The sequence below is a fragment of the Mesoplodon densirostris genome, chromosome 4, assembly GCF_025265405.1.
Source record: "Mesoplodon densirostris isolate mMesDen1 chromosome 4, mMesDen1 primary haplotype, whole genome shotgun sequence".
NCBI classification, from domain to species: Eukaryota; Metazoa; Chordata; class Mammalia; order Artiodactyla; family Ziphiidae; genus Mesoplodon; species Mesoplodon densirostris.
The window spans coordinates 99,620,997-99,643,865 of NC_082664.1; the positions used below are offsets into that span (position 1 = coordinate 99,620,997).

The window sequence follows — 22,869 nt, forward strand, 5'->3', positions numbered from 1 at the left end:
TGTTGATTCTTCCAGTCCAAGAACATGGTATATCTCTCCATCTATTTGTATCATCTTTAATTTCTTTCATCAGTGTCTTATAATTTTCTGCATACAGGTCTTTTGTCTCCTTAGGTAGGTTTATTCCTAGGTATTTTATTCTTTTTGTTGCGATGGTAACTGGGAGTGTTTTCTTAATTTCACTTTCAGATTTTTCATCATTAGTGCATAGGAGTGCCAGAGATTTCTGTGCATTAATTTTGTATCCTGCTACTTTACCAAATTCATTGATTAGCTCTAGTAGTTTTCTGGTAGCATCTTTAGGATTCTCTATGCATAGTATCATGTCATCTGCAAACAGTGACAGTTTTACTTCTGCTTTTCCAGTTTGGATTCCTTTTATTTCTTTTTCTTCTCTGATTGCTGTGGCTAAAACTTCCAAAACTATGTTGAATAATAGTGATGAGAGTGGGCAACCTTGTCTTGTTGCTGATCTTAGTGGAAATGGTTTCAGTTTTTCACCATTGAGGACGATGTTGGCTGTGGGTTTGTCATATATGGCCTTTATTATGTTGAGGAAAGTTCCCTCTGTGCCTACTTTCTGCAGGGTTTTTATCATAAATGGGTGTTGAATTTTGTCGAAAGCTTTCTCTGCATCTATTGAGATTATCATATGGTTTTTCTCCTTCGGTTTGTTAATATGGTGTATCGCGTTGATTGATTTGCATATATTGAAGAATCCTTGCATTCCTGGAATAAACCCCACTTGATCATGTTGTATGATCCTTTAATGTGCTGTTGGATTCTGTTTGCTAGTATTTTGTTGAGGATTTTTGCATCTATGTTCATCAGTGATATTGGCCTGTAGTTTTCTTTCTTTGTGACATCTGTTTGTGGTTTTGGTATCAGGGTGATGGTGGCCTCGTAGAATGAGTTTGTGAGTGTTCCTCCCTCTGCTATATTTTGGAAGAGTTTGAGAAGGATAGGTGTTAGCTCTTCTCTAAGTGTTTGATAGAATTCGCCTGTGAAGCCATCTGGTCCTGGGCTTTGTTTGTTGGAAGATTTTTAATCAGAGTTTTAATTTCAATGCTTGTGATTGGTCTGTTCATATTTTCTATTTCTTCCTGATTCAGTCTTGGCAGGTTGTGCATTTCTAAGAATTTGTCCATTTCTTCCAGGTTGTCCATTTTATTGGCATAGAGTTGCTTGTAGTCATCTCTCATGATCTTTTGTATTTCTTCAGTGTCAGTTGTTACTTTTCCTTTTTCCTTTCTAACTCTATTGATTTGAGTCTTCTTCCTTTTTTTCTTGATAAGTCTGGCTAATGGTTTATCAATTTTGTTCATCTTCTCAAAGAACCAGCTTTTAGTTTTATTGATCTTTGCTCTCGTTTTCTTCATTTGTTTTTCATTTATTTCTGATCTGATCTTTATGATTTCTTTACTTCTGCTAATTTTGGGGGTTTTTTGTTCTTCTTTCTCTAATTGCTTTAGGTGCAAGGTTAGGTTGTTTATTCGAGATATTTTCTGTTTCTTAAGGTACGATTGTATTGCTATAAACTTCCCTATTAGAACTGCTTTTGCTGCATCCTATAGGGTTTGGGTCATCATGTTTTCATTGTCATTTGTTTCTACGTAGTTTTTGATTTCCTCTTTGATTTCTTCAGTAATCACTTCGTTATTAAGTAGTGTATTGTTTAGCCTCCATGTGTTTGTATTTTTTACAGATCTTTTCCTGTAATTGATATCTAGTCTCATAGCGTTGTGGTCGAAAAGATACTTGATACAATTTCAATTTTCTTAAATTTACCAAGGCTTGGTTTGTGACCCAAGATATCTATCCTGGAGAATGTTCCATGAACACTTGAGAAAAATGTGTATTCTGTTGTTTTTGGATGGAATGTCCTATAAATATCAATTAAATCCATTTTGTTTAATGTATCGTTTAAAGCTTGTGTTTCCTTATTTATTTTCATTTTGGGTGATCTGTCCATTGGTGAAAGTGGGGTGTTAAAGTCCCCTACTGTAAATGTGTTACTGTCGATTTCCCATTTTATGGCTGTTAGTATTTGCCTTATGTATTGAGGTGCTCCTATGTTGGGTGCCTAAATATTTACAATTGTTATATTTTCTTCTTGGATCGATCCCTTGATCATTATGTAGTGTCCTTCTTTGTCTCTTCTAATAGTCTTTATTTTAAAGTCTGTTTAGTCTGATATGAGAATTGCTACTCCAGCTTTCTTTTGGTTTCCATTTGCGTGGAATATCTTTTTCCATCCCCTCACTTTCAGTCTGTATGTGTCCCTAGGTCTGAAGTGGGTCTCTTATAGACAGCATATATACGGGTCTTGTTTTTGTATCCATTCAGCCAGTCTGTGTCTTTTGGTGGGAGCATTTAATCCATTTACATTTAAGGTAATTATCGATATGTATGTTCCTGTTCCACATTTTCTTAATTGTTTTGGGTTTATTATTGTAGGTCTTTTCCTTCTCTTGTGTATCCTGCCTGGAACAGTTCCTTTAGCATTTGTTGTAAAGCTGGTTTGGTGGTGCTGAATATCTCTCAGCTTTTGTTTGTCTGTAAAGGTTTTGTTTGTTTGTTTTTTTAGCCGTACGCAGGCCTCTCACTGCTGTGGCCTTTCCCATTGCGGAGCACAGGCTCCAGACGTGCAGGCTCAGCGGCCAGGGCTCACGGGCCAAGCCGCTCCGCAGCATGTAGGATCTTCCCGGACCGGGGCACGAACCCGTGTCCTCTGCATCGACAGGCGGACTCTCAACCACCGCGCCACCAGGGAAACCCTGTAAAGGTTTTAATTTGTCCATCAAATCTGAATGTGATCCTTGCTGGGTGACGTAATCTTGGTTGTAGGTTTTGCTCCTTCATCACTTTAAATATGTCCTGCCAGTCCCTTCTGGCTTGCAGAGTTTCTGCTGAAAGATCAGCTGTTAACCTTATGGGGATTCCCTTGTGTGTTATTTGTTGTTTTTCCCTTGCTGCTTTAATATTTGTTCTTTGTATTTAATTTTTGACAGTTTGATTAATATGTGTCTTGGCATGTTTCTCCTTGGATTTATCCTGTATGGGACTCTCTGTGCTTCCTGGACTTGATTAACTATTTCCTTTCCCATATTAGGGAAGTTTTCAACTATAATCTCTTCAAATATTTTCTCAGTCCCTTTCTTTTTCTCTTCTTCTTCTGGGACCCCTATAATTCGAATGTTGGTGCTTTTAATGTTGTCCCAGAGATCTCTGAGACTGTCCTCAGTTCTTTTCATTCTTTTCTCTTTATTCTGCTCTGCAGTGGTTATTTCCACTATTTTATCTTACAGGTCACTTATCCGTTCTTCTGCCTCAGTTATTCTGCTATTGATCCCTTCTAGAGTTTTTTTTTTTGTTTTTTGCGGTACGCGGGCCTCTCACTGCTGTGGCCTCTCCCGTTGCGGGGCACAGGCTCCGGACACGCAGGCCCAGCGGCCACGGCTCACGGAGCCAGCCGCTCCACGGCATGTGGCATTCTCCCAGACTGGGTCACGAACCCGTGTCCCCTGCATCCTCAGGCGGACTCTCAACCACTGCGCCACCAGGGAAGCCCTAGAGTGTTTTTAATTTCATTTATTGTGTTGTTCATTGTTGCTTGTTTCCTGTTTAGTTCTTCTAGGTCCTTGTTAAATCTTTCTTGCATTTTCTCTATTCTATTTGTAAGATTTTGGATCATCTTTACTATCATTATTCTGAATTCTTTTTCAGGTAGACTGCCTATTTCCTCTTCATTTGTTAGGTCTGGTGAGATTTTATCTTGCTCGTTCATCTGCTGTGTGTTTTTCTATCTTCTCATTTTGCTTATCTTACTGTGTTTGGGGTCTCCTTTTTGCATGCTGCAGGTTCATAGTTCCTGTTGTTTTTGGTGTCTGTCCCCTGTGGTTAAAGTTGGTTCAGTGGGTTGTGTAGGCTTCCTGGTGGAGGGGACTAGTGCCTGTGTTCTGGTGCATGAGGCTGGATTTTGTCTTTGTGGTGGGCAGGTCCACGTCTGGTCGTGTGTTTTGGGGTGTCTGTGGCCTTATTATGAGTTAAGGCAGCCTCTCTGCTAATGGGTGGGCTTATGTTCCTGTCTTGCTAGTTGTTTGGCATAGGGTGTCCAGCACTGTAGCTTGCTGGTCGTTGAGTGAAGCTGGGTGTTGATGTTGAGATGGAGATCTCTGGGAGATTTTTGCCATTTGATATTACGTGGAGCTGTGAGGTCTCTTGTGGACCAGTGTCCTGAAGTTGGGTCTCCCTCCTCAGAGGCACAGCACTGTCTCCTGGCTGCAGCACCAAAAGCCTTTCATCCACACGGCTCAGAATAAAAGGGAGAAAAAATAGAAAGAAAGAATCAATCAAAAGGGATAAAATAAAATAAAGTAAGATAAAATGGAATAAAGTTATTAAAATAAAAAATAAAAATAAGTATTAAGAAAAAAAATTTTTTAAGTAAAAAAAAAAAAACAGACAGAACCCTAGGACAAATGGTGAAACCAAAGCTATACAGACAAAATCTCACACAGAAGCATACACATACACACTCACAAAAAGAGGAAAAGGGGAAAAAACTAATAAATCTTGCTCTCAAAGTCCACCTCCTCAATTTGGGATGATTCGTTGTCTATTCAGGTATTCCACAGATGCAGGGTATATCAAGTTAATTGTGGAGATTTAATCCGATGCTCCTGAGGTTGCTGGGAGAAATTTCCTTTTCTCTTCTTTGTTCGCATCGCTCCTGGGGCTCAGCTTTGGATTTGGCCCCGCCTCTTAGTGTAGGTCTCCGGAGCGCATCTGTTCTTCGCTCAGGCAGGACGGCGTTAAAGGAGCCGCTTATTCCGGGGCTCTTGCTCACTCAGGCCGGGGGGAGGGAGGGGCATGGAGTGTGGTGCAAGCCTGTGGCGGCAGAGGCCAGCATGACGTTGCACCAGCCTGAGGCACGCCGTGTGTTCTCCCGGGGAGGTTGTCCCTGGATCACGGGACCCTGGCAGTGGCCGGCTGCACAGGCTCCTGGGAGGGGAGGTGTGGATAGTGACCTGTGCTCGCACACAGGCTTATTGGTGGCTGCAGCAGCAGCCTTAGCGTCTCATGCCCGTCTCTGGCGTCTGCACTGTTAGCCGTGGCTTGCGCCCATCTCTGGAGCTCCTTTATGCAGCGCTCTTAATCCCCTATCCTTGCGCACCAGGAAACCAAGAGGCAAGAAGAAGTCTCTTGTCTCTTCTGCAGCTCCAGACCTTTTCCCGAACTCCCTCCCGGCTAGCCGTGGTGCACTAACCCCTTCAGGCTATGTTCACAGCGCCAGTCCTCTCCCTGCAACCGAAGCCCAAGCCTCAGCTCCCAGCCCCCGCCCGCCCCGGCGGGTGAGCACACAAGCCTCTTGGGCTGGTGAGTGCCGGTTGGCACCGATCCTCTGTGCGGAAATCTCTCCGCTTTGCCCTCCGCACCCCTGTTGCTGTGCTCTCCTCTGTGCCTCCGAACTCCCCCCCTCCGCCCGCCGCAGTCTCCGCCCACGAAGGGGCTTCCTAGTGTGTGGAAACTTTCCTCCTTCACAGCTCCCTCCCACTGGTCCAGCTCCCGTCCCTATTCTTTTGTCTCTGTTTATTGTTTTTTCTTTTGCCCTACCCAGGTACATGGGGGAGTTTCTTGCCTTTTGGGAGGTCTGAGGTCTTCTGCCAGCATTCAGTAGGTGTTCTGTAGGAGCTCTTCCACGTGTAAATGTATTTCTGATGTATCTGTGGGGAGGAAGGTGAAATCCGCGTCTTACTCTTCTGCCATCTTCCCCCTCTCTCCTGTGATCCTTTTAATGTGTTGTTGGATTCTGTTTTCTAGTATTTTGCTGAGGATTTTTGCATCTATATTCATCAGTGATATTGGTCTGTATTTTCTCTTTTTGTAGTATCTCTGTCTGGTTTTGATATCAGGGTGATGGGTGGCCTTGTAGAATGAGTTTGGGAGTGTTCCTTCCTCTGCAATTTTTTGGAAGAGTTTGGGAAGGATGGGTGGTAGCTCTTCTCTAAATGTTCGCTAGAATTCACCTGTGAAGCCATCTGGTCCTGGACTTTTGTTTGTTGGTAGTTTTAAAATCACTGTTTCAATTTCATTACTTGTCTGTTCATATTTTCTACTTCTTCCTGGTTCAGTCTTGGAAGGTTGTACCTTTCTAAGAATTTGTCCATTTTAGTAGCATGTGGTTGTTTGTTGTAGTCTCCTATAGTTTGTATTTCTGTGGTGTCCATTGTAAGTTCTCCTTTTTCATTTCTAATTTTATTGATTTGAGCCCTCTCCCTTTTTTTCTCAAAGAGTCTGGCTAAAGGTTTATCAGTTTTGTTTATCTTTTGAAGGAACCAGCTTTTTGTTTCATTGATTTTTTCTATTGTTTTCTTCTCTATTTCCTTTATTTCTGGTCTCTTTTGCTTCTTGGGCTTTTGGCTAAGATCAAGTGTATTTTTGCTCTGATCTTTATCATTTCTTTTTTTCCAGCTTTGGGTTTTGGTTCATCTTTCTCTAGTTGCTTTGGGTGTAAGTTTAGGTTGTTTATTTGAGATTTTTTTTGTTTCCTGAGGTAACATTGTATTGCTATAAACTTCCCTCTTAGAACTGTTAGCTGCATCCCATAGGTTTTGGATCATCATGCTTTCATTTTCATTTGTCTCTAGGTATTTTTTGATTTCCTCTTTGATTTCTTCAGTGATGCATTGGTCGATTAGTAACATATTGTTTAGCCTCCACGTGTTTGTGTTTTTTACAGTTTTTTTTTCCTGTAATTGACTTCTAATCTCATAGTGTTATGGTCGGAAAAGATGTTTGATATGATTTCGATTTTCTTAAATTCACCAAGGCTTGATTTGTGACCCAAGATGTGATCTCTCCTGGAGAATGTACCATGTGCACTTGAGAAGAAATTGTATTCTGTTGCTTTTGGATGCAGTGTTCTATAAGTATCAGTTAAGTCCATGTGGTCTAATGTGTCATTTAAGGCCTGTGTTTCCTTATTGATTTTCTGTCTGGATGATCTGTCCAGTGATGAAATTGGGGTGTTAAAGTCTCCCACTATTATTGTGTTACTGTCAATTTCTCCTTTTATGGCTGTTAGTATTTGCCTTATATATTGAGGTGCTCCTATGTTGTGTGCATATATATTTACAATTCTTATATCTTCTTCTTAGGTTGATCCCTTGATCATTATGTAATGACCTTCCTTGTCTCTTGTAACAGTCTTTATTTTAAAGTCTATTTTGTCTGATATGAGTATTACTACTCCAGCTTTCTTTTGATTTCCACTTGCATGGAATACCTTTTTCCATCCCCTCACTTTGTTTGTACGTGTTCCTAGATCTGAAGTGTGTCTCTTGTAGACAGCATAAATATGGATATTGTTTTTGTATCCATTCAGCCAGTCTATGTCTTTTGGTTGGAGCATTTAATCCATTTACAGTTAAGGTAATTATCAATATGTATGTTCTTATTGCCATTTTGTTCATTGTTTTGGGTTTGTTTTTGAAGGTCTTTTTTCTTCCCTTCCTCTTTTGTTCTCTTATGATTTGATGTCTATCTTTAGTGTTGTATTTGGATTGCTTTTTCTTTTTGTGTGTGTGTTTCTATTGTAGATTTTTGGTTTGTGGTTCCCATGAGGTTTTGTTATAGCAGTCTATATGTATGCCAGATTGTTTTAAATTGCTGGTCTCTTAATTTCCAATGCATTTCCAGTATCCTGTATTTGTATTCTTCTCACGATTGCTGGCATGATATTATATTTGTGTGTAGGTGTTTACTTTATGTTTGCCTTTACTGGTGAGCTTTCCCATTCATAATTTTCTTGATTCTATTGTAGCTGTGGCCATTTCTTTTCCACTTAGAGAAGTTTCTTTAGGAATTTTTTAAAAGCTGGTTTGGTGGTGCTGAACTTTCTTAGCTTTTGGTTGTCTGTAGAGCTTTTGATTTCTCCATCAAATATGAATGAGAGCCTTGCTGGATAGAGTATTCTTGGTTGTAGATTCTTCCCTTTCATCAGTTTAAATATATAGTGCCATTCCCTTCAGGCTTGCAGAATTTCTACTGAAAAATCAGCTGAAAACCTTCTGGTGATTCCCTTGTGTGTTACTTCTTTTCCCTTGTGGCTTTTAATATTCTTTCTTTGTCTTTCATTTTTGTCGGTTTGAATAATATGTGTCTCATCATGTTCCTCACTGGGTTTATCTTGTATGGGACTCTGTGCTTCCTGGATTTGAGTGAGTGTTTCCTTTCTCATGTTAGGGAAGTTTTCAACTATTATGTCTTCAAATATTTTCTCACGTCCTTTCTCTCTTTTCCTTCTGGGACTCCTATAATGCAACTGTTTGTGTGTTTAATAGTGTTCCAGAGGTCTCTGAGACTGACCTTATTTCTTTTCATTTTTTTTCTTTATTCTGCTCCACAGCTGTGATTTCCACCACTCTGTCTTTCAGTCAGTTATTCATTCTTCTGCCTCAGTTATTCTGCTATTGATTCCTCTAGTGTATTTTTCATTCCAGTTATTGTATTGTTCATCTCTGTTTGTTTGTTCTTTAAATCTTCTAGCTTTTTGTTAATCATCTCTTGTATCGTCTCAATCTTTGCCTCTTTTTCCAAGATCTTGGATCATCCTTACTATCATTACTCTAAATTCTCTTTCAGGTAGGTTGCCTATCTCCACTTCATTTAGTTGTTCTTGTAGGTTTTTGTCTTTTTCCTTCGTCTGGAACATATTTATCTACCATCTCATTTTGTCTAACTTTCTGTGTTTGTGGTTTCCTTTCTGCTGGCTGCAGGATCATAGCTCCTCTTGCTTCTGGTGTCTGCCCCTTGGTGGGTGAAGTTGGTCCTGGTGTTTGTGCAGGCTTCCTGGTGGGAGGGACTGGTGCCTGCCCAGTGGTGGGTTCAGCTGGGTCTTGTCCCTGTAGTCAGCAGGGCCATGTCAGGTGGTGTGGTTAGAGGTGGCTGTGAGCTCCGTACACCTTTAGGCAGCCTGTCTGCTGATGGATAGGGCTGTTCCTATCCTGCTGTTTGGCCTGAGGCATTCCAGCACTGGCGCCTGCAGGCTGTTCGGTAGGGCCAGGTCTTGATGCCAAAATAGTGACCTCCAGGAGAGGTAATGCTGATCAGTATTCTCTGGGGCCTCTGACACCAGTGTCCTTGCTCCCTCCTCAGTCAGCCACAGCCCACCTCTGCCTCCCCAGGACACCCTCCAAGACTCATAAGTAGGTCCAGCCTTGGCTTCTATGGAGTTACTGCTTTGGGCTGGGTCCCAGTGTACATGAAATCTTGTGTGCGCCCTCTAAGCGTGGAGTCCCTGTTTGCCCCAGTCCTGTGGAGTTCCTGCACTCAAGCCCCACTGGCCTTCAAAGCCAAATGCTCTGGGGGTTCCTCCTCCTGATATCAGACCCTCAGGCTGGGGAACCTGACATGGGGCTCAGGACTGTCACTCCTGTGGGAGAGCCTTTATGATATAATGATTTTCCAATTTGTGGGTCGCCCACCTGGTGGGTATGCGATTTGATTATGCCGTGAAAGCCTCCGTCCTACCATCTTGTTGTGGCTCCTTCTTTGTCTTTGAATCTAAAATATCTTTTTTTTTTCGGTAGGTCCCTGTTTTTCTTTGTTGAAGGCTCTTCAGCAGTTAGTTGTGATTTTGATGTTTTCATGAGAGGAGGAGGTAGGCTCAAGTCCTTCTACTCCACCATGTTTTCCAGAAGAGAGGGGCTTCCTTTAGTTTGGATGCTTGCTGTCTCTTTCTTCAGCGTGTGCTGGCTGTTATCCCCTTGATATGGGGTGTGCAGGTACAGTGGCCCTTGTGCACTCCCGGGATGGCGGGGACAGTGCTTGGTGCCTTTTCGCAGGTCTCATAGTAGTAGCTGCTGTCCGTGTATTTCTGGGAGACTGGGGGCAGCACTTGGCACCCGCTTGCGTGTCTCATAGCAGCGACTCACACCCACGCCTGGAACTCTGGTAGGCAGTGTCCTGTTGCCTGGGAGTGCTCACAGGGAAAGAAGCTCTTTTGGTGGTCCAACTCCTCTCCTCATGCCCCCTCCCCATAATGGCACCTTGCCTCTCTGGCAGGCCCAGGCTTCTTCCAAGTACCCCCTCAGTGGCCACACTCCAGCCTCTTTAGGCAGTCTCCATGCAGCCATCCCCGGTCCTCTCCCTGGATCTGACCTCTGAAGCCTGAGCTTTAGCTTCACCCAGCCCCCACCCGCACTGAAAGATGAGAGTCTCAGGCTGGGGAGCGCAGGGTGGCGGTGCCGACCTCCTCTGCAGGTTACTCTCCGTTTTGCCTTCCGCAGACCAGTTGCTGCACTCTCCTCCAAGGCTCTGAAGCTCCCCCTCCGTCCAGGCTCATCTCCCTGCCAGTGAGGAGACTTCCCAAGGTGCGGAAATCTTTCCTCCTTCACAGCTTCCTCCCTGGGGCGCAAGCCCCATCCCGATTTCTTTCTTTTCCTTTTTCCTTTTGCCCTAGCCAGTTACATGGAGGTTTTCTTGCCCTTTCAGAAGTCTGAGGCCTTCTGCTGGTGTTCAGTAGGTGTTCTGTGCGCATCGTTCCACTTGTAGGTGTATTTTTAATGTTTTTGTGGGAGCAGGTGAGCTCCCCAGCCTGTTCCTCCGCCATCTTGATCCCATCCCTTCTGTCTGGTGCGTTTTAACCTCTTTCCTGTAGGTAAGAACTGCAGTCGGGGAAGCGGAGCTGTTGTCGGAGGTGGATCAGTACCTCTTAGCAGGATGATAAAGTGCTCGTCAGGAGCATGGCAGTGTCATGCAGTTAATTTATGTGCCTTAAATCCATCAAAACCCGGGATGATGCTTAGGTCATCCAAATAGTCCTGAGATACGTACAGCTTGAGAGTGTCTGATTTTGGGGGGCCCCCAAAGGCAGGGGGCCATGGAGGCAGGCTTCCAAGAGTCTGGACAGACCTGACTCTGCACACACACTTCTGGTGCTCACCCTTCCTGCCACTGGGAACCTTTTGTCTTATACTCTCTTTGGATCCCCCAGCCCCTGCATAGGGCTGGGTGTGTAACTGGTACTGAACACTGGAAATCACCTCATGAAACCCATTCTTGGTGTCTAGGGTGGCCTCCCCTGGAGGTGGAAAGGGTGGCAGGACTTGCATAGCTAAGACCTGTTACTAAGGCCAGCAGTCCTGACCCCTGACTCAGGAACCGACGTCCCAGTGATCCTTTTACTAGTTGGGACTGCTGGTGGCAAGTGACAGAAAGGAAGGGGGTGGACTGGCTCAGGTCAGCAGGCTTGAGGGCCCCACTCTCCTCCTCTGTGCAGCTCCCACCTCGGGCAGCACTTGGGCTCCCAGCCTCGGTTCAATCTGTCAGCAGCCCCAGGAACAGAGCCGGCCTCACCCCCTGCAGCTGAGTAAACATCGTAGACTAGAGTCTCCTGGGCCCATCCTGGGTGTGGGCCCGTCACAGTGGCTGGGAGGATGCTGGAGCCCAGGGATGCACCACTTTGGCCAGCCCGTTGCCCCGCCTTGGATCCCGTGTCTAAACAGCCTGGAGTGGAGGAGGGTGGTTCCTGAGAACAGCTGGATGTTGGGGCAAGCAGGAGGGGGGCCGTGCTGGCTTGCGTGTCCACCATGCCCGCCCATCCTCACACCTACCTCGGCAGCATCCACAGCCGTCTCAGCCTGCATCTTCTCTGGGCCTGGAGGGCAGCTGGGCGAGCACCGCAGTGGATGTTAGTGAGGTGAGCTTTATGCACCATATGCGTCTCAGCTTCGTCATTTAGTCCAGTCAAGTGGTCACTCTGTGCCGGGTCCCATCAGCACCACACACGGTCCCCGCCTTCAGGGGCCAGAGATGCAGGAGGCAGATAAGCGCATGATGCTAAGTTGTGACGGGTGCTGCGAAGGCAGAAGTAGGGGAGGTGTGGGAAGGGGTGACCTCAACAAGGTGGCTGCTCTCAGGAGGCGCGAGAGTAAGCCACTCAGGAAAAATGGGGTGGGCAGGGGCGCGTTCCAGGCAGAAGAACAGCACGTGAAAAGGTCCTGAGGCGAGTGACAAGTGCGGCGCAGCCTGAGGGGCAGCTCTTTGGGATGCGGCAGGATGTGAGGACACAGGGGTAGCCAGTGGAGACCTGGAGGCCACAGTAGGGACCTGGGATTTTACTGAGGGTGCGGGGACGGCCCTGGAGAGTTTTGAGCTGGGTGTGGTGTGATCCAGGTGATGCTGTTTAAAAGGTAACTCTGGTCTCTGGATGAATTCAGACCCTGGAGGGCACGAGCAGAAGCAGAGGCTGGCGAGGGGCGTTTCTGTTAGTCCAGGGGAGAGACGGGTGGGGGGGAGGGTCAGGCCCAGGGCTCGTGTAGGAGGCGTGGCCACAGGACATGTGGTGGCCTGGTTGTTGGGATGATGGGATGTGAGCACCAAGGAGCCTGTTGGTGGCATTTCCCAGATCGGGGGAGGAGCAGGTTTGGGGGAAATGCTGGACATGTTAGGGCTGAGGTAACGCTTCGGCTTCCAGATATTTTCTGGTGGAGGTGAGTCGCCTGAGGTGGGGCACACAGCATCCAGGGCCCCCGGCTTTCAGGCCTGTCCTCCCACCCCACTGGCCTGGAGCTGAAGGGCAGCCCTGGGCACCCGTGGGCCTGGGTGGAGACTCGATTCGCAGTCTCTGCAGCCTCCTCCCTGTGTCTGCAGCCTCCATGTCTGTAACCTGGGGCCAGTGAGACTCTCCACCCCCCCCAGAATCCTGGTGCTTCGGGGCTGGCCCTGGAAGACTGGCTCAGGTCCGGGCGCCTCCTGGGAGGAGGCGGGACAGACAGGGGAGGCGGCCCTCCTGGCAGGTGCTGCTGCTCTCGGCTCTGCTCAGAGGATCCTGGGCCGGCAGCCGTCTGGGGGTGGGAACCCGCTTGGGTGTGTCCGTGCGGCGCGGGCTCTCGGCTGGGGTGGGAGTTGGCGTCAGCGGGCAGGCATCCTGGTGCTGAGCGAGACAGAGTCAGCCCAGGGGCCCCGGGCTGCCCACTCAGCGTTGCCCTTGGAGAGGTCACCACTTGACCTCATTCTCAAGGCAAACGTGGCTGCTCTGTTGGGGTTTGCCCTGCTTTTTGGCACCTTCTCAGCCTTTGAGTCCTGCTTCGTCCTGCCCTTAACGCCCTCCAAAGGGAGTCTCCACCTGGATCCCTCCCAGGGCGGCCCTGTTAACAGCCCCCCAGAGTGGAGGGGGGCCCAGCCCATTCCCACAGCCTCAGTGCCAGCTGCCTCAGCGTGGACCTGGGCCTGGGAGGGAGGGAAGCGTGCCACATGGGGGCCAGAAAACCCAAGAGGGCCTTCGCCTGACGGGCTGAGAGTGTGTCCACATGTGACTGTGGGAGGAAAGCAGGGCCGTCCACTCTCTGGCTAGCCCCAGGGCCAGGCCCTGTGGGCAGCCTCTGAGCCCACCGCCCCCCAGGAGCAGCTACTAGTGACGTCCTGTTTGCACGGCAGAGAGCTGGCATTCCAACCCGGGGCTGTCTGTAAAGTGAGTCCAGGAGGAGCTGGGCACCACGCATGGGTGTCCAAGCCCCAGCATTCAAGGCTACATTCACGTGGAGCTCAGAAGTGGCCTGGTTTTCTGGCTGGGGTGGGGCACAGGGCGAGGGCAGTGAGGTGCTCAGGGGCCCAGAGCAGGCGGGGCCTGTGGAACAGCAGGAACCGAGGTCAAGCCTCAGCATCAGGGCCCTGGATTGGAGTCCTCGGAGCCAGTCCCCCAAGTGGCACACAGATCAAAGGCCACATCCCTCCAACAGCCCAGACACACGGGAGCCAGATGGACAGTCACCAGGTGGATGGCCACATTTGGGAAAGTGCCCGGTGATCAAGGAGGCAGAAGCTGGAATGAGGATTTAGCAGTCACGTGAGATTTGGGGAGCCGTGCTGCAAGGCTGGAATTCAGGTTAGGCAATTCAGACCTGGGGGGGCAGGGGGGCTTCCCAGGAAGCCTCTGTGGCCAGGTCAGCGCAGTCTCTCATCTCTGCAGTGCCTGGCCACAGGGCCAGGCTTGGGGGTCAAGCTCTGTAAATAAGTGCCAACAAGTGCGGGACTCTCAGAGGCCTGAGTAGAGCAGGGACTTTGTCTTACAATAGAGAAAACTAAGTTGCAGAGGAGGGGAGAGGTGCCCTAGGGCAGGTGGTAGAGTGGGGACCACCGTGTACAGCCTGGACGTCGGGTCCAGCACTCTCCCGCCCCTGTGGGCTGCACACGGACACACACACCCATCAGGCGAACCTCTAACCTGGAGCTCAGTGCTCCGCGGTGGCAGGTTTGCACTGCAGGGACCCTGACGGGTCATCGGCCCGCAGTCCGCCTGGAGCTTGGGGGCCAGAGCAGCAAGGCCAGGCCCAGCCCCTGTGTCTTCCCTGCCCCAGCCCGGGAGCAGGGGCCTTGCCCGGGCAGCTCTGATCACGTCACTCAGTGGCTTCCCTCTCTCTTTGCCAGGAGAGGAGTGAGCAAGGGAGAGAGCAGTGCACTTGGACAATAATTTACAATCCAGTGAAGCATGAGATCGCAGCCTTCCTTTACCAGATTATTACTTAAGTACAAAATTGACTTGGAGCGGGGAGTGGGGGGAGTTTACACTTCTGAAAATATAAGTGAAAAAGAAGGGGTTTTTCTGGCCTCCTTACCAGTGGGAAGGAGGAAGCCCAGGCTTTTGGGGTCAGGACGCTGAATGCAGTTTGCTTTTTGGCCACTTTCTCTTGAGGCCTAGGATCTTTGCCTGCCGTCTGGCTGAGCCTCATTCCCATAGTACCACAGTGGGGTCTTGGGTCATGCCATCGGCCAGACTTTAATCCAAGTGCTCTGGAATCCCCACGTTCCAGCGGGCGACGAGCCTGTGTCTGTCTGCTCTGGGGACCCACACTCTGAGCCCCAAGTCCCGGGCTCGGCAGAGGACGCCAGACGAGGGGGCAGGTGGAGCGTTCACTGTGGCCCGGGAGCCTGGAGTTGCCTGTCGGGACCAGGGAGGCTCTGATGGCTACAGGTTTTCCTGCTGCTTTGGTTGAGGCAAATCTGGCTTGCTTTAGCGTCCCGCTGTCACCCAGGACTTTGTCTTGGCTTCCCCTTGGGACCTCGGAATCGAGCAGGTGTCCAGAGGGTGAGCCACAGGCTAGCTGGCGTCATCTCCACACCTTGCTTATCGCAGCTGGGTCCGGAGGCCTCTGGAGAGCCCTGGATTTGCAGAATGTGTCTATGCTGAGCGCTTGGGCTGTGACAGCAGTTCTTGGGGAACTTTCCAAGGGCAAGGGGTGTGAGGGGCGTGGCCAGGGCTGCTTGGAGCCCAGCTCAGGACAGGGCACGCTGGGAGCAGAGGGGGGCGTAAGACTCTGCATGGGGTCTGTGGCTCTTTGGGAACGGCTTTCAAAAGTCTCCCTGCAGGAATCCCTGTCTCCTTGGGCCAATGGGGGGTAGAGATTGGGCTGGAACCAGACAGCCCACGAGGGAATTCTGGCTGCGGCGCGTGAGGCAGCCACTTTGCGTCTCTGAGCCTTGGCTTCCCCGGCTGCAGAATGGGGCCACACAGTAGCATCCCCGGACGGTGGAATGCGTCCAGAGCACACGCTCCTTAGCGCTGCCCTGCTGTCTTTTTAATCAGGCTGGGGACACTATTGCACGTTCTAGCAACCACGGGAGGCAGCTGCAGCTCGAGGTCACCCAAGGAGGCTCGTATCCAGAGCTGGTGCAAAAGCGGTTGGTCTGAACCCCAGCCTCTACCATCTGACTCGTCCTTGGCTGGCAGATTGAGGGGTGGGGCTTGGGCCGGGTTTGGAAGAGCCGAGCAGAGAGCAGGGGTGGAGGGGGCGGGCCGGCCATGCTTGGGGGCTGAGTGGGGCGCTGCGGGGGCGCCAGGTCCTGGCCCCTCTCACCTGTGACATTGTCCCCCCGCCGGCAGGTTGGCTCAGCATGTCGGTCAGCGTCCATGAGACCCGCAAGTCGCGGAGCAGCACGGGCTCCATGAACATCACGCTGTTCCACAAGGCCTCGCACCCCGACTGCGTGCTGGCGCACCTCAACACGCTGCGCAAGCACCGCATGTTCACGGACGTCACGCTCTGGGCCGGCGACCGCGCCTTCCCCTGCCACCGCGCCGTGCTGGCCGCCTCCAGCCGCTACTTCGAGGCCATGTTCAGCCACGGCCTGCGGGAGAGCCGCGACGACACGGTCAACTTCCAGGACAACCTGCACCCCGAGGTGCTGGAGCTGCTGCTGGACTTCGCCTACTCGTCCCGCATCGTCATCAACGAGGAGAACGCAGAGTCGCTGCTCGAGGCGGGCGACATGCTGCAGTTCCACGACGTGCGCGACGCGGCCGCCGAGTTCCTGGAGAAGAACCTGTCCCCGTCCAACTGCCTGGGCATGATGCTGCTGTCAGATGCCCACCAGTGCCGCCGGCTCTACGACTTCTCGTGGCGCATGTGCCTGGTGCACTTTGAGGCCGTGCGGCAGAGCGAGGACTTCAACAGCCTGTCCAAGGACACCCTGCTGGACCTCATCTCGAGTGACGAGCTGGAGGCTGAGGACGAGCGCGTGGTCTTCGAGGCCATCCTGCAGTGGGTCAGGCACGACCTGGAGCGACGCAAGGCCCACCTGCCCGAGCTGCTGCGCGGCGTGCGGCTGGCCCTGCTGCCGTCCGACTGCCTGAAGGAGGCCGTGTCTGGCGAGGCCCTGCTCATGGCCGACGAGCGCACGCGGCTCATCGTGGACGAGGCGCTACGCTGCAAGGCCCGCATCCTACAGAACGACGGCGTGGTCACCAGCCCCTGTGCCCGTCCGCGCAGGGCCGGACACACGCTGCTCATCCTCGGGGGCCAGACCTTCATGTGTGACAAGATCTACCAGGTGGACCACAAGGCCAAGGAGATCATCCCCAAGGCGGACCTGCCCAGCCCTCGCAAGGAGTTCAGCGCCTCGGCCATCGGCTGCAAGGTCTACGTGACCGGGGGCCGGGGCTCCGAGAACGGCGTCTCCAAGGACGTGTGGGTGTACAACACCGTCCACGAGGAGTGGTCCAAGGCGGCGCCCATGCTCATCGCCCGCTTCGGCCACGGCTCGGCCGAGCTGGAGAACTGCCTCTACGTGGTCGGGGGGCACACGTCCCTGGCTGGCGTCTTCCCGGCCTCACCGTCTGTCTCCCTGAAGCAGGTGGAGAAGTACGACCCCGGGGCTAACAAGTGGACGATGGTGGCCCCGCTGAGGGATGGCGTCAGCAATGCCGCGGTCGTGAGCGCCAAGCTGAAGCTCTTTGTCTTTGGGGGGACCAGCATCCACCGGGACATGGTGTCCAAAGTCCAGTGCTACGATCCTGCAGAGAACCGGTGGACGATCAAGGCCGAGTGTCCCCAGCCTTGGCGGTACACCGCTGCCGCCGTCCTGGGCAGCCAGATATTCATCATGGGAGGCGACACAGAGTTCACAGCTGCCTCGGCCTACCGCTTCGACTGCGAGACCAACCAGTGGACGCGGATCGGGGACATGACTGCCAAGCGCATGTCCTGCCACGCCCTGGCCTCAGGCAACAAGCTCTACGTGGTGGGGGGCTACTTCGGGACCCAGCGGTGTAAGACCCTGGACTGCTATGACCCCACCTCGGACACGTGGAACTGCATCACCACCGTGCCCTACTCGCTCATCCCCACGGCCTTCGTCAGCACCTGGAAGCACCTGCCCGCATGAGGCGCACCTGTAGAGCCCAACCAGGTGAGCCCCCACACCCCAGGCCTGATCCCACTCCGGGTAAAGGCTGCATCTTCCGTGGAAGGCCGGGCGAGGCAGGACAGCAGGTGACTGGGGGGCTCTGGGACCCTTTTTCAACTCTGGAGCAGGAGCCTGGCTCTGCCCCTTACTTGCAGTTGATCTTGAGCAAAACACATAACCCCTCTGCCAAATGTGGGTGACAATCTTAGACTGGGGCGGTGGTTCCCAGGCATGGCCGCAGGTCAGAGTCCCCGGGGGGTCTTTTGACAATCCTATGTGGAGTCTAGGCCAACCTGTGAAGTCTAAGGGCACAGTCTCCACGCAAAGGCACCCTCTCTCTGACACCAGCTGCGAGGTCGGGGTTCCCCAGAACCGTCTCAGGTCCAGCACTCACTGAAGGACTCATGAATGTGCTGAAGGCATATGTGCATGGTTATGGTTTATTATGGGCAAAGGATACAGATAAAGATCAGAGGGCAGAGATGCATGGGTCAGAGTCCTGGACGGGGGTCCAAATGCAAAGCATCCCTTGTCCACTCCCCGTGGGGTTGGGACACTGTTACTCTCGCAGCATCAGTGAATGACAGCACGCACGGACTGCTGCCCGCCAGGGGAGCTCACAGAAGCTGCGGTGTCCAGAATTTTTAGCGGGGCCCCATCACGTGGGCACGACCGATTGATCATGTCCCCGTGGTTACTCTCAAGTCAGCTGGTCCAGCGTGACCCAAAGCCCCCACCCTAAACAAAGACACTCCTATCAGGTGTGACCCAGATCACCTCCCAGAAGCCAAGGGCAAAGGCCAGATCTCTGTTGGGGCAAAGGCCACAAATTCTGTCCTATTCAGATGCTAAGCCCAGGCCTCGCCCTAGGCCATTAGGGGCCTCTGGGGCCCAGGCCTCAGTAGCCATTATAGCTCCAGGCGAGTCCAGTGCGCAGCCAAGGTGAGAGCCCCACCCTGGGGGGCCCTTGAGAGGCAACAGGAGGGGAGTAGATGGAGGGCTCAAAGGGAGGCGGGAGCTGGCGCCCTGGGACCGGGTGCCACTGTGGACACCTGGTGGTTCCAGGGCTCTGGGACCAGATGGCCCCGGGATTGGGTCCTGCCTCTGCTGGGGGCAGCTGTGTGCTCACTAGTGTGCGAGGGAACCTCTTTTCTCCCATCCCTCCGCAAGATGGAGAGAAGGCCTTCCTCAGAGCGGGCGTCACAATTACGTGAGGGAACGGCCCCCCAGCAGGGCTTGCTGCAGTGCCGCCCCAGTTACCCCAAGTTATCTTGCTCTCTGTTCTTAGCGCCATCATTATATGAAATCATTGCCTGAAAAGGGAAGGTGACAGTGGATGCCACGGGCAAAGGGACACATTCAGGCACTCTTTGTGAGTGACAGAGGAACAGGGAGACAGGAGGAGGGACTTGCCCAGGTCCCAGGACCGGTGCAGAGTCAGGAAGGGAGAGGGCGGAAGGAAGGACCAGCATGTCCTGGAGGGCCTCTTCTGAGGGGTGGGCGGGGCCTTTCCTGCAGCCCCGCTGGGGCAGGATCCACAGCAGGCACTGAGGTTGGATTAGGGTGTCCTGAGCCAGCCTGGCCCGGGCGCAGGGGTAGGGGCTGGAATGGAGTGGTGGACTTGTGGGCACTGGAGAAGGTCGTCCATGGTCAGGTCCCAACTCTTAGCCCTTCTCGGTCCTTGGCCCTTGGGGCGGTGAGGTCTGGGGACCCCCGGTGGATGGGAGTCAGGAGGCGTAGGTCCTGGGGGCTCTAAGAAGCGGGGTCGGTGGGAGATCCCAGGGTCACGCAGGGGGAGCCTTCCCACCTGGCCCCAGGCTGTCCTGTCCACCAAGGTGCTTCTCTGCCCGGCTGGCCCAGCCCCTCCCTGCCCGCACCTGCCTTGTGCTCCTGCAGCTCTGAGGAGCCAGCCCCATGCCGTTCAGGACACAGGAACCCTGTCAGGAGCTGGCCAGAGCGGAGAAATTAATTTCCTCAATGACCTGGCGGCTGCTGACAAGAACGCTGAAAGCTCTGCACGGCGAAAGCAATCATACTTAGCTGGGATTGCTTCTGAATGGAATCTGATGTTTCAGCTATTAAATCAAATCCAGCCGTGCCTTCGAGGCCCTTAAAGAGATATGTCCTCTGGCAGGCAAGGCAGGCGGGGCAGGACCCAGCAAAGGCATCAGGTGTGCCATACAGGGTGTTTGGCCTCATAAAGTCCAGCCTGGATGAGAATAGGCTTTGTTCTCTTTTAAGGTTTCTCTGCTTTTTGTTTTGTTTTAATGTGCTCTCTTCCTCTTTGGGAGAAAAATCTGACCAGCAAAATATCTTGGTCCTGGGGAATAGGCTTCAAAGAGAACACTGGCGTTTCCTTGTTGAGTCCCTGTTCTCACACTCTGGGAACTTAGGCTGGTCACCTGTGGGGCCCAAAGGCTCCTCCCATCTCAGACCACCCAGCCCAGGCCAGGTGGCTCTGACCCTGTCTGGTGTTTGCCCATCCCCGGGACCCTGGAGGGCAGTTCTTCCCCCCATTTCAGGGACCGTGGAAGGGTCGGCTCTGACTCTTGCTGGCTGCTTGACCCTGGTTGCTTAACTTCTCTGAGCTTCAGCTTTCTCACCTGGAAAACGGGAATAAAAACTGTATTACTCACAGTAGTTGAGGAGGAGAGACCGAGTGAGGGGCTGGGTTCAGAGTCCGCTTTTATATGAGGTTGCGAGGAGGAGGGGATGGTGGTGATAATGGTTTCGGGATGCTTTGGGCGCAGGGAACTCTGGATGTCCCCGGGCCAGCCCCTCCTGCTGGAAGGGTCCATCCCTCACGGTCGGGATCGCACTTGCCATTGCCTGGCTGAGTGCCACACGGGCCTTGTTCCTTCCGTGCTCCCCAGCCCACGGCGTGGGTGCTGTGGTCTCAGGAATGAGGATGTGGCAAGCACTGGGGTAGGAAGCTGATGCCTGGGCCCGTCCGGCCCTCCCTCAGCTCCTGGGAAGTGGGCCTTTGTGGCAGGAAGGCTCCCTCGCTCCGCTGCTGCTGGGGCAGTCGCCACAGTGCTGCCAGGACCCGCTGGAGGAGCAGCCCTCACTCGGAAGGCTGCAGACCAGGTGGTCCTGAGCCGGGGGGCTGCCGCACGTCGGGGGATGGGAGGGGACTGTGACAGCAGTGGTGGCTAAGGGGCTGGGCCCACGCACCCTCGACCAGGCTGCAGGTCGTGACGAGCGGAGATTAGCACGCCTGCTGCCCCTCCAGCATGGGCCTCCCACTCTCCACCCAGTGCCGGGGCCAGAGAATGGGGTTTGTACCCAGTGTGTCTCCCGAGTGCCCCTCCCTGCTCTACTATCCCAGTCCCTCCTGCGGGCATAGGACTGGGCTGGGGTCCTGTCTGCAGTGCCTCTCTGGTCCCCGAACCCCACGTCCATCTCTTAAGACTCCACTTAACTTCAGGAACCACCAGCCAGAGCCCTGCGCTCTGCAACCCCTCCCCATCACCGAGTGACTTCCCCCATTCGTCCCCAAGTGCTTTGCTCCCCCATCTTGGACACCACTCGTGAGCTCTGAGTGGTGCCTGCATCCACACCAGGTGCCCCAGTCGTGAGTTCATTTAACCCTCTCAGAAGCATTTGTCATCAGGGCTGCTGTTATGGACCTGGCACCTGAGACTCAGCGTAGGTGGCTGGCATCACACTAACAGCTGGTGAGGGTTGGAGTGGCATCTGAGCCCTGGAGCTGCCTCAGGCCTGTAGGCGTCTCTAGAGACCCGGGAACTGGGCACCCCACATCTGCACCCTGGTGCCGAGGGCGGGCCACACGGGTGCTGCCCGGTAGTGGGGATGGAGTGCTGTGCTGGAAGCTGAACGCCAGCAGGACCTCCAGGGCCAGCCCTTAGCTCCCGTTTCACATCCGATCCTTGTCCCTAGGTGACAGTGGCCAGCAGTGGCAGGAGGCCCCTGGAGCTGGGGTGGGCGCCCATCTCCCCGGGCTACCCGCCAAGTGTAGACTAGCTGTGAACGTTCTTTTCTCTTGTTCTCTCCTGCTGAGCTCCCACCTCCCCAGCCTGCCTCTGGCCTGAGGGCTTCAGAACATCGGGGCAGGGGTCCAGGTTGCTGGGAGCCGTCTTCTCCTCGTGGACTTTGTTGGAACCCAGACACTTGGGGCGCCAGGGCACGGGCAGCCCCTCTCTGAGAAGAGCTGCAGGGGACTCAGTTGCCACCAGAGGAGGGCTGATTCAGCACATCCTGTCCTGCCTTAAGAGAGATTGCGCCCAAGAGGCAACCCCGGAGCACAGGATTCAGGGGTGGGCTGGTGTGGTGGGTGGGGGATGCCCGGGGCAAGAGGGCAGGCTTTTGCAACACCCCGCGTCCACCCACCCACCCACGCACCCACGGCCTCCCGTTCTGCCCGTGTTCACCAGGGCCGCCCCATGCCAGGCCCGCGATGGGGACGGCGTTAGTGGCTGTGGTCCGCACGGCAGGCCCCCACCAGCACGCCACGGGACAGCAAGGGCAGTCACGGGGCTGGCCGGGGCCACTGTGCACGGGCGGTGGGCTAGACAAGTGTCCTGACTGAAAAAAAAAAACAAAACGCACAACCTAAAGGTTGAGAATTATGTTTTATTTGGCGGACAAAGCTGAGGACTTAAGCCTGGGACGCAGCTTCTCAGATAGCTCTGAGGGACTGCTCCCAAGAGGTCATGGGGGGAACCAGCACATATAGCACATATAGGAGTTCTTGCAACGAAGACCACGTAGGCAGAACGTCAGAAGAATATTGTTAAAGAAACCAGACATCTCAAGTTAAGGAATGTAGCGCTTTTCTGTTTATGGGAAGATGCAAGAGTCTGGGCTCACTGAAGTCATTCCTTTAAGATGCACTTCAGCTGTCAGGGGTCCAGTATCCTGTGCTTTCCCATCCTGAATCTCCTCAGGGTGCACCGTCGGGGGAGGCTGCAACATCCTTTGTTTACTGACCTGGTGGGCACCATTTTGCATTGATGCATGGTCCCATTTCACAGATGAGGAAACCAGGTCTCAGAGAAGCAACTGCCAGAAATCAGGGTGGCGCAGACCAGGACGGCCATGGGATGCGCCTGAGGGATCCAGGCAGTGCGGCTTCCCAGCTCCTCTGTCTTTAGGGTGCCGCCTGTTCCTCAGCAACTCGGGACAGCCCAGAAGGGCCACCCCCCAGGTCAGGATCCCACA

The 22,869-nt window shown here is 52.6% G+C and overlaps 1 protein-coding gene across 3 annotated transcripts in view; it reads left to right on the forward strand.

Moving 5' to 3' along the window:
• The window catches only part of KLHL25 (kelch like family member 25), a 105,229-nt gene that overhangs the window by 23,259 nt on the left and 59,101 nt on the right, over positions 1-22,869 (forward strand). For 2 of the 3 annotated variants that reach the window (XM_060096876.1, XM_060096877.1), the window contains exon 2: positions 15,887-17,691. The exons of the other annotated variant lie outside the window; for it this stretch is intronic. In XM_060096876.1, the coding sequence (XP_059952859.1) occupies positions 15,898-17,667 (1,770 nt within the window). In that variant the 5' untranslated portion in view covers positions 15,887-15,897 and the 3' untranslated portion in view covers positions 17,668-17,691. The remainder of the gene's footprint in view (positions 1-15,886; positions 17,692-22,869) is intronic. 3 annotated transcript variants of the gene reach the window in all.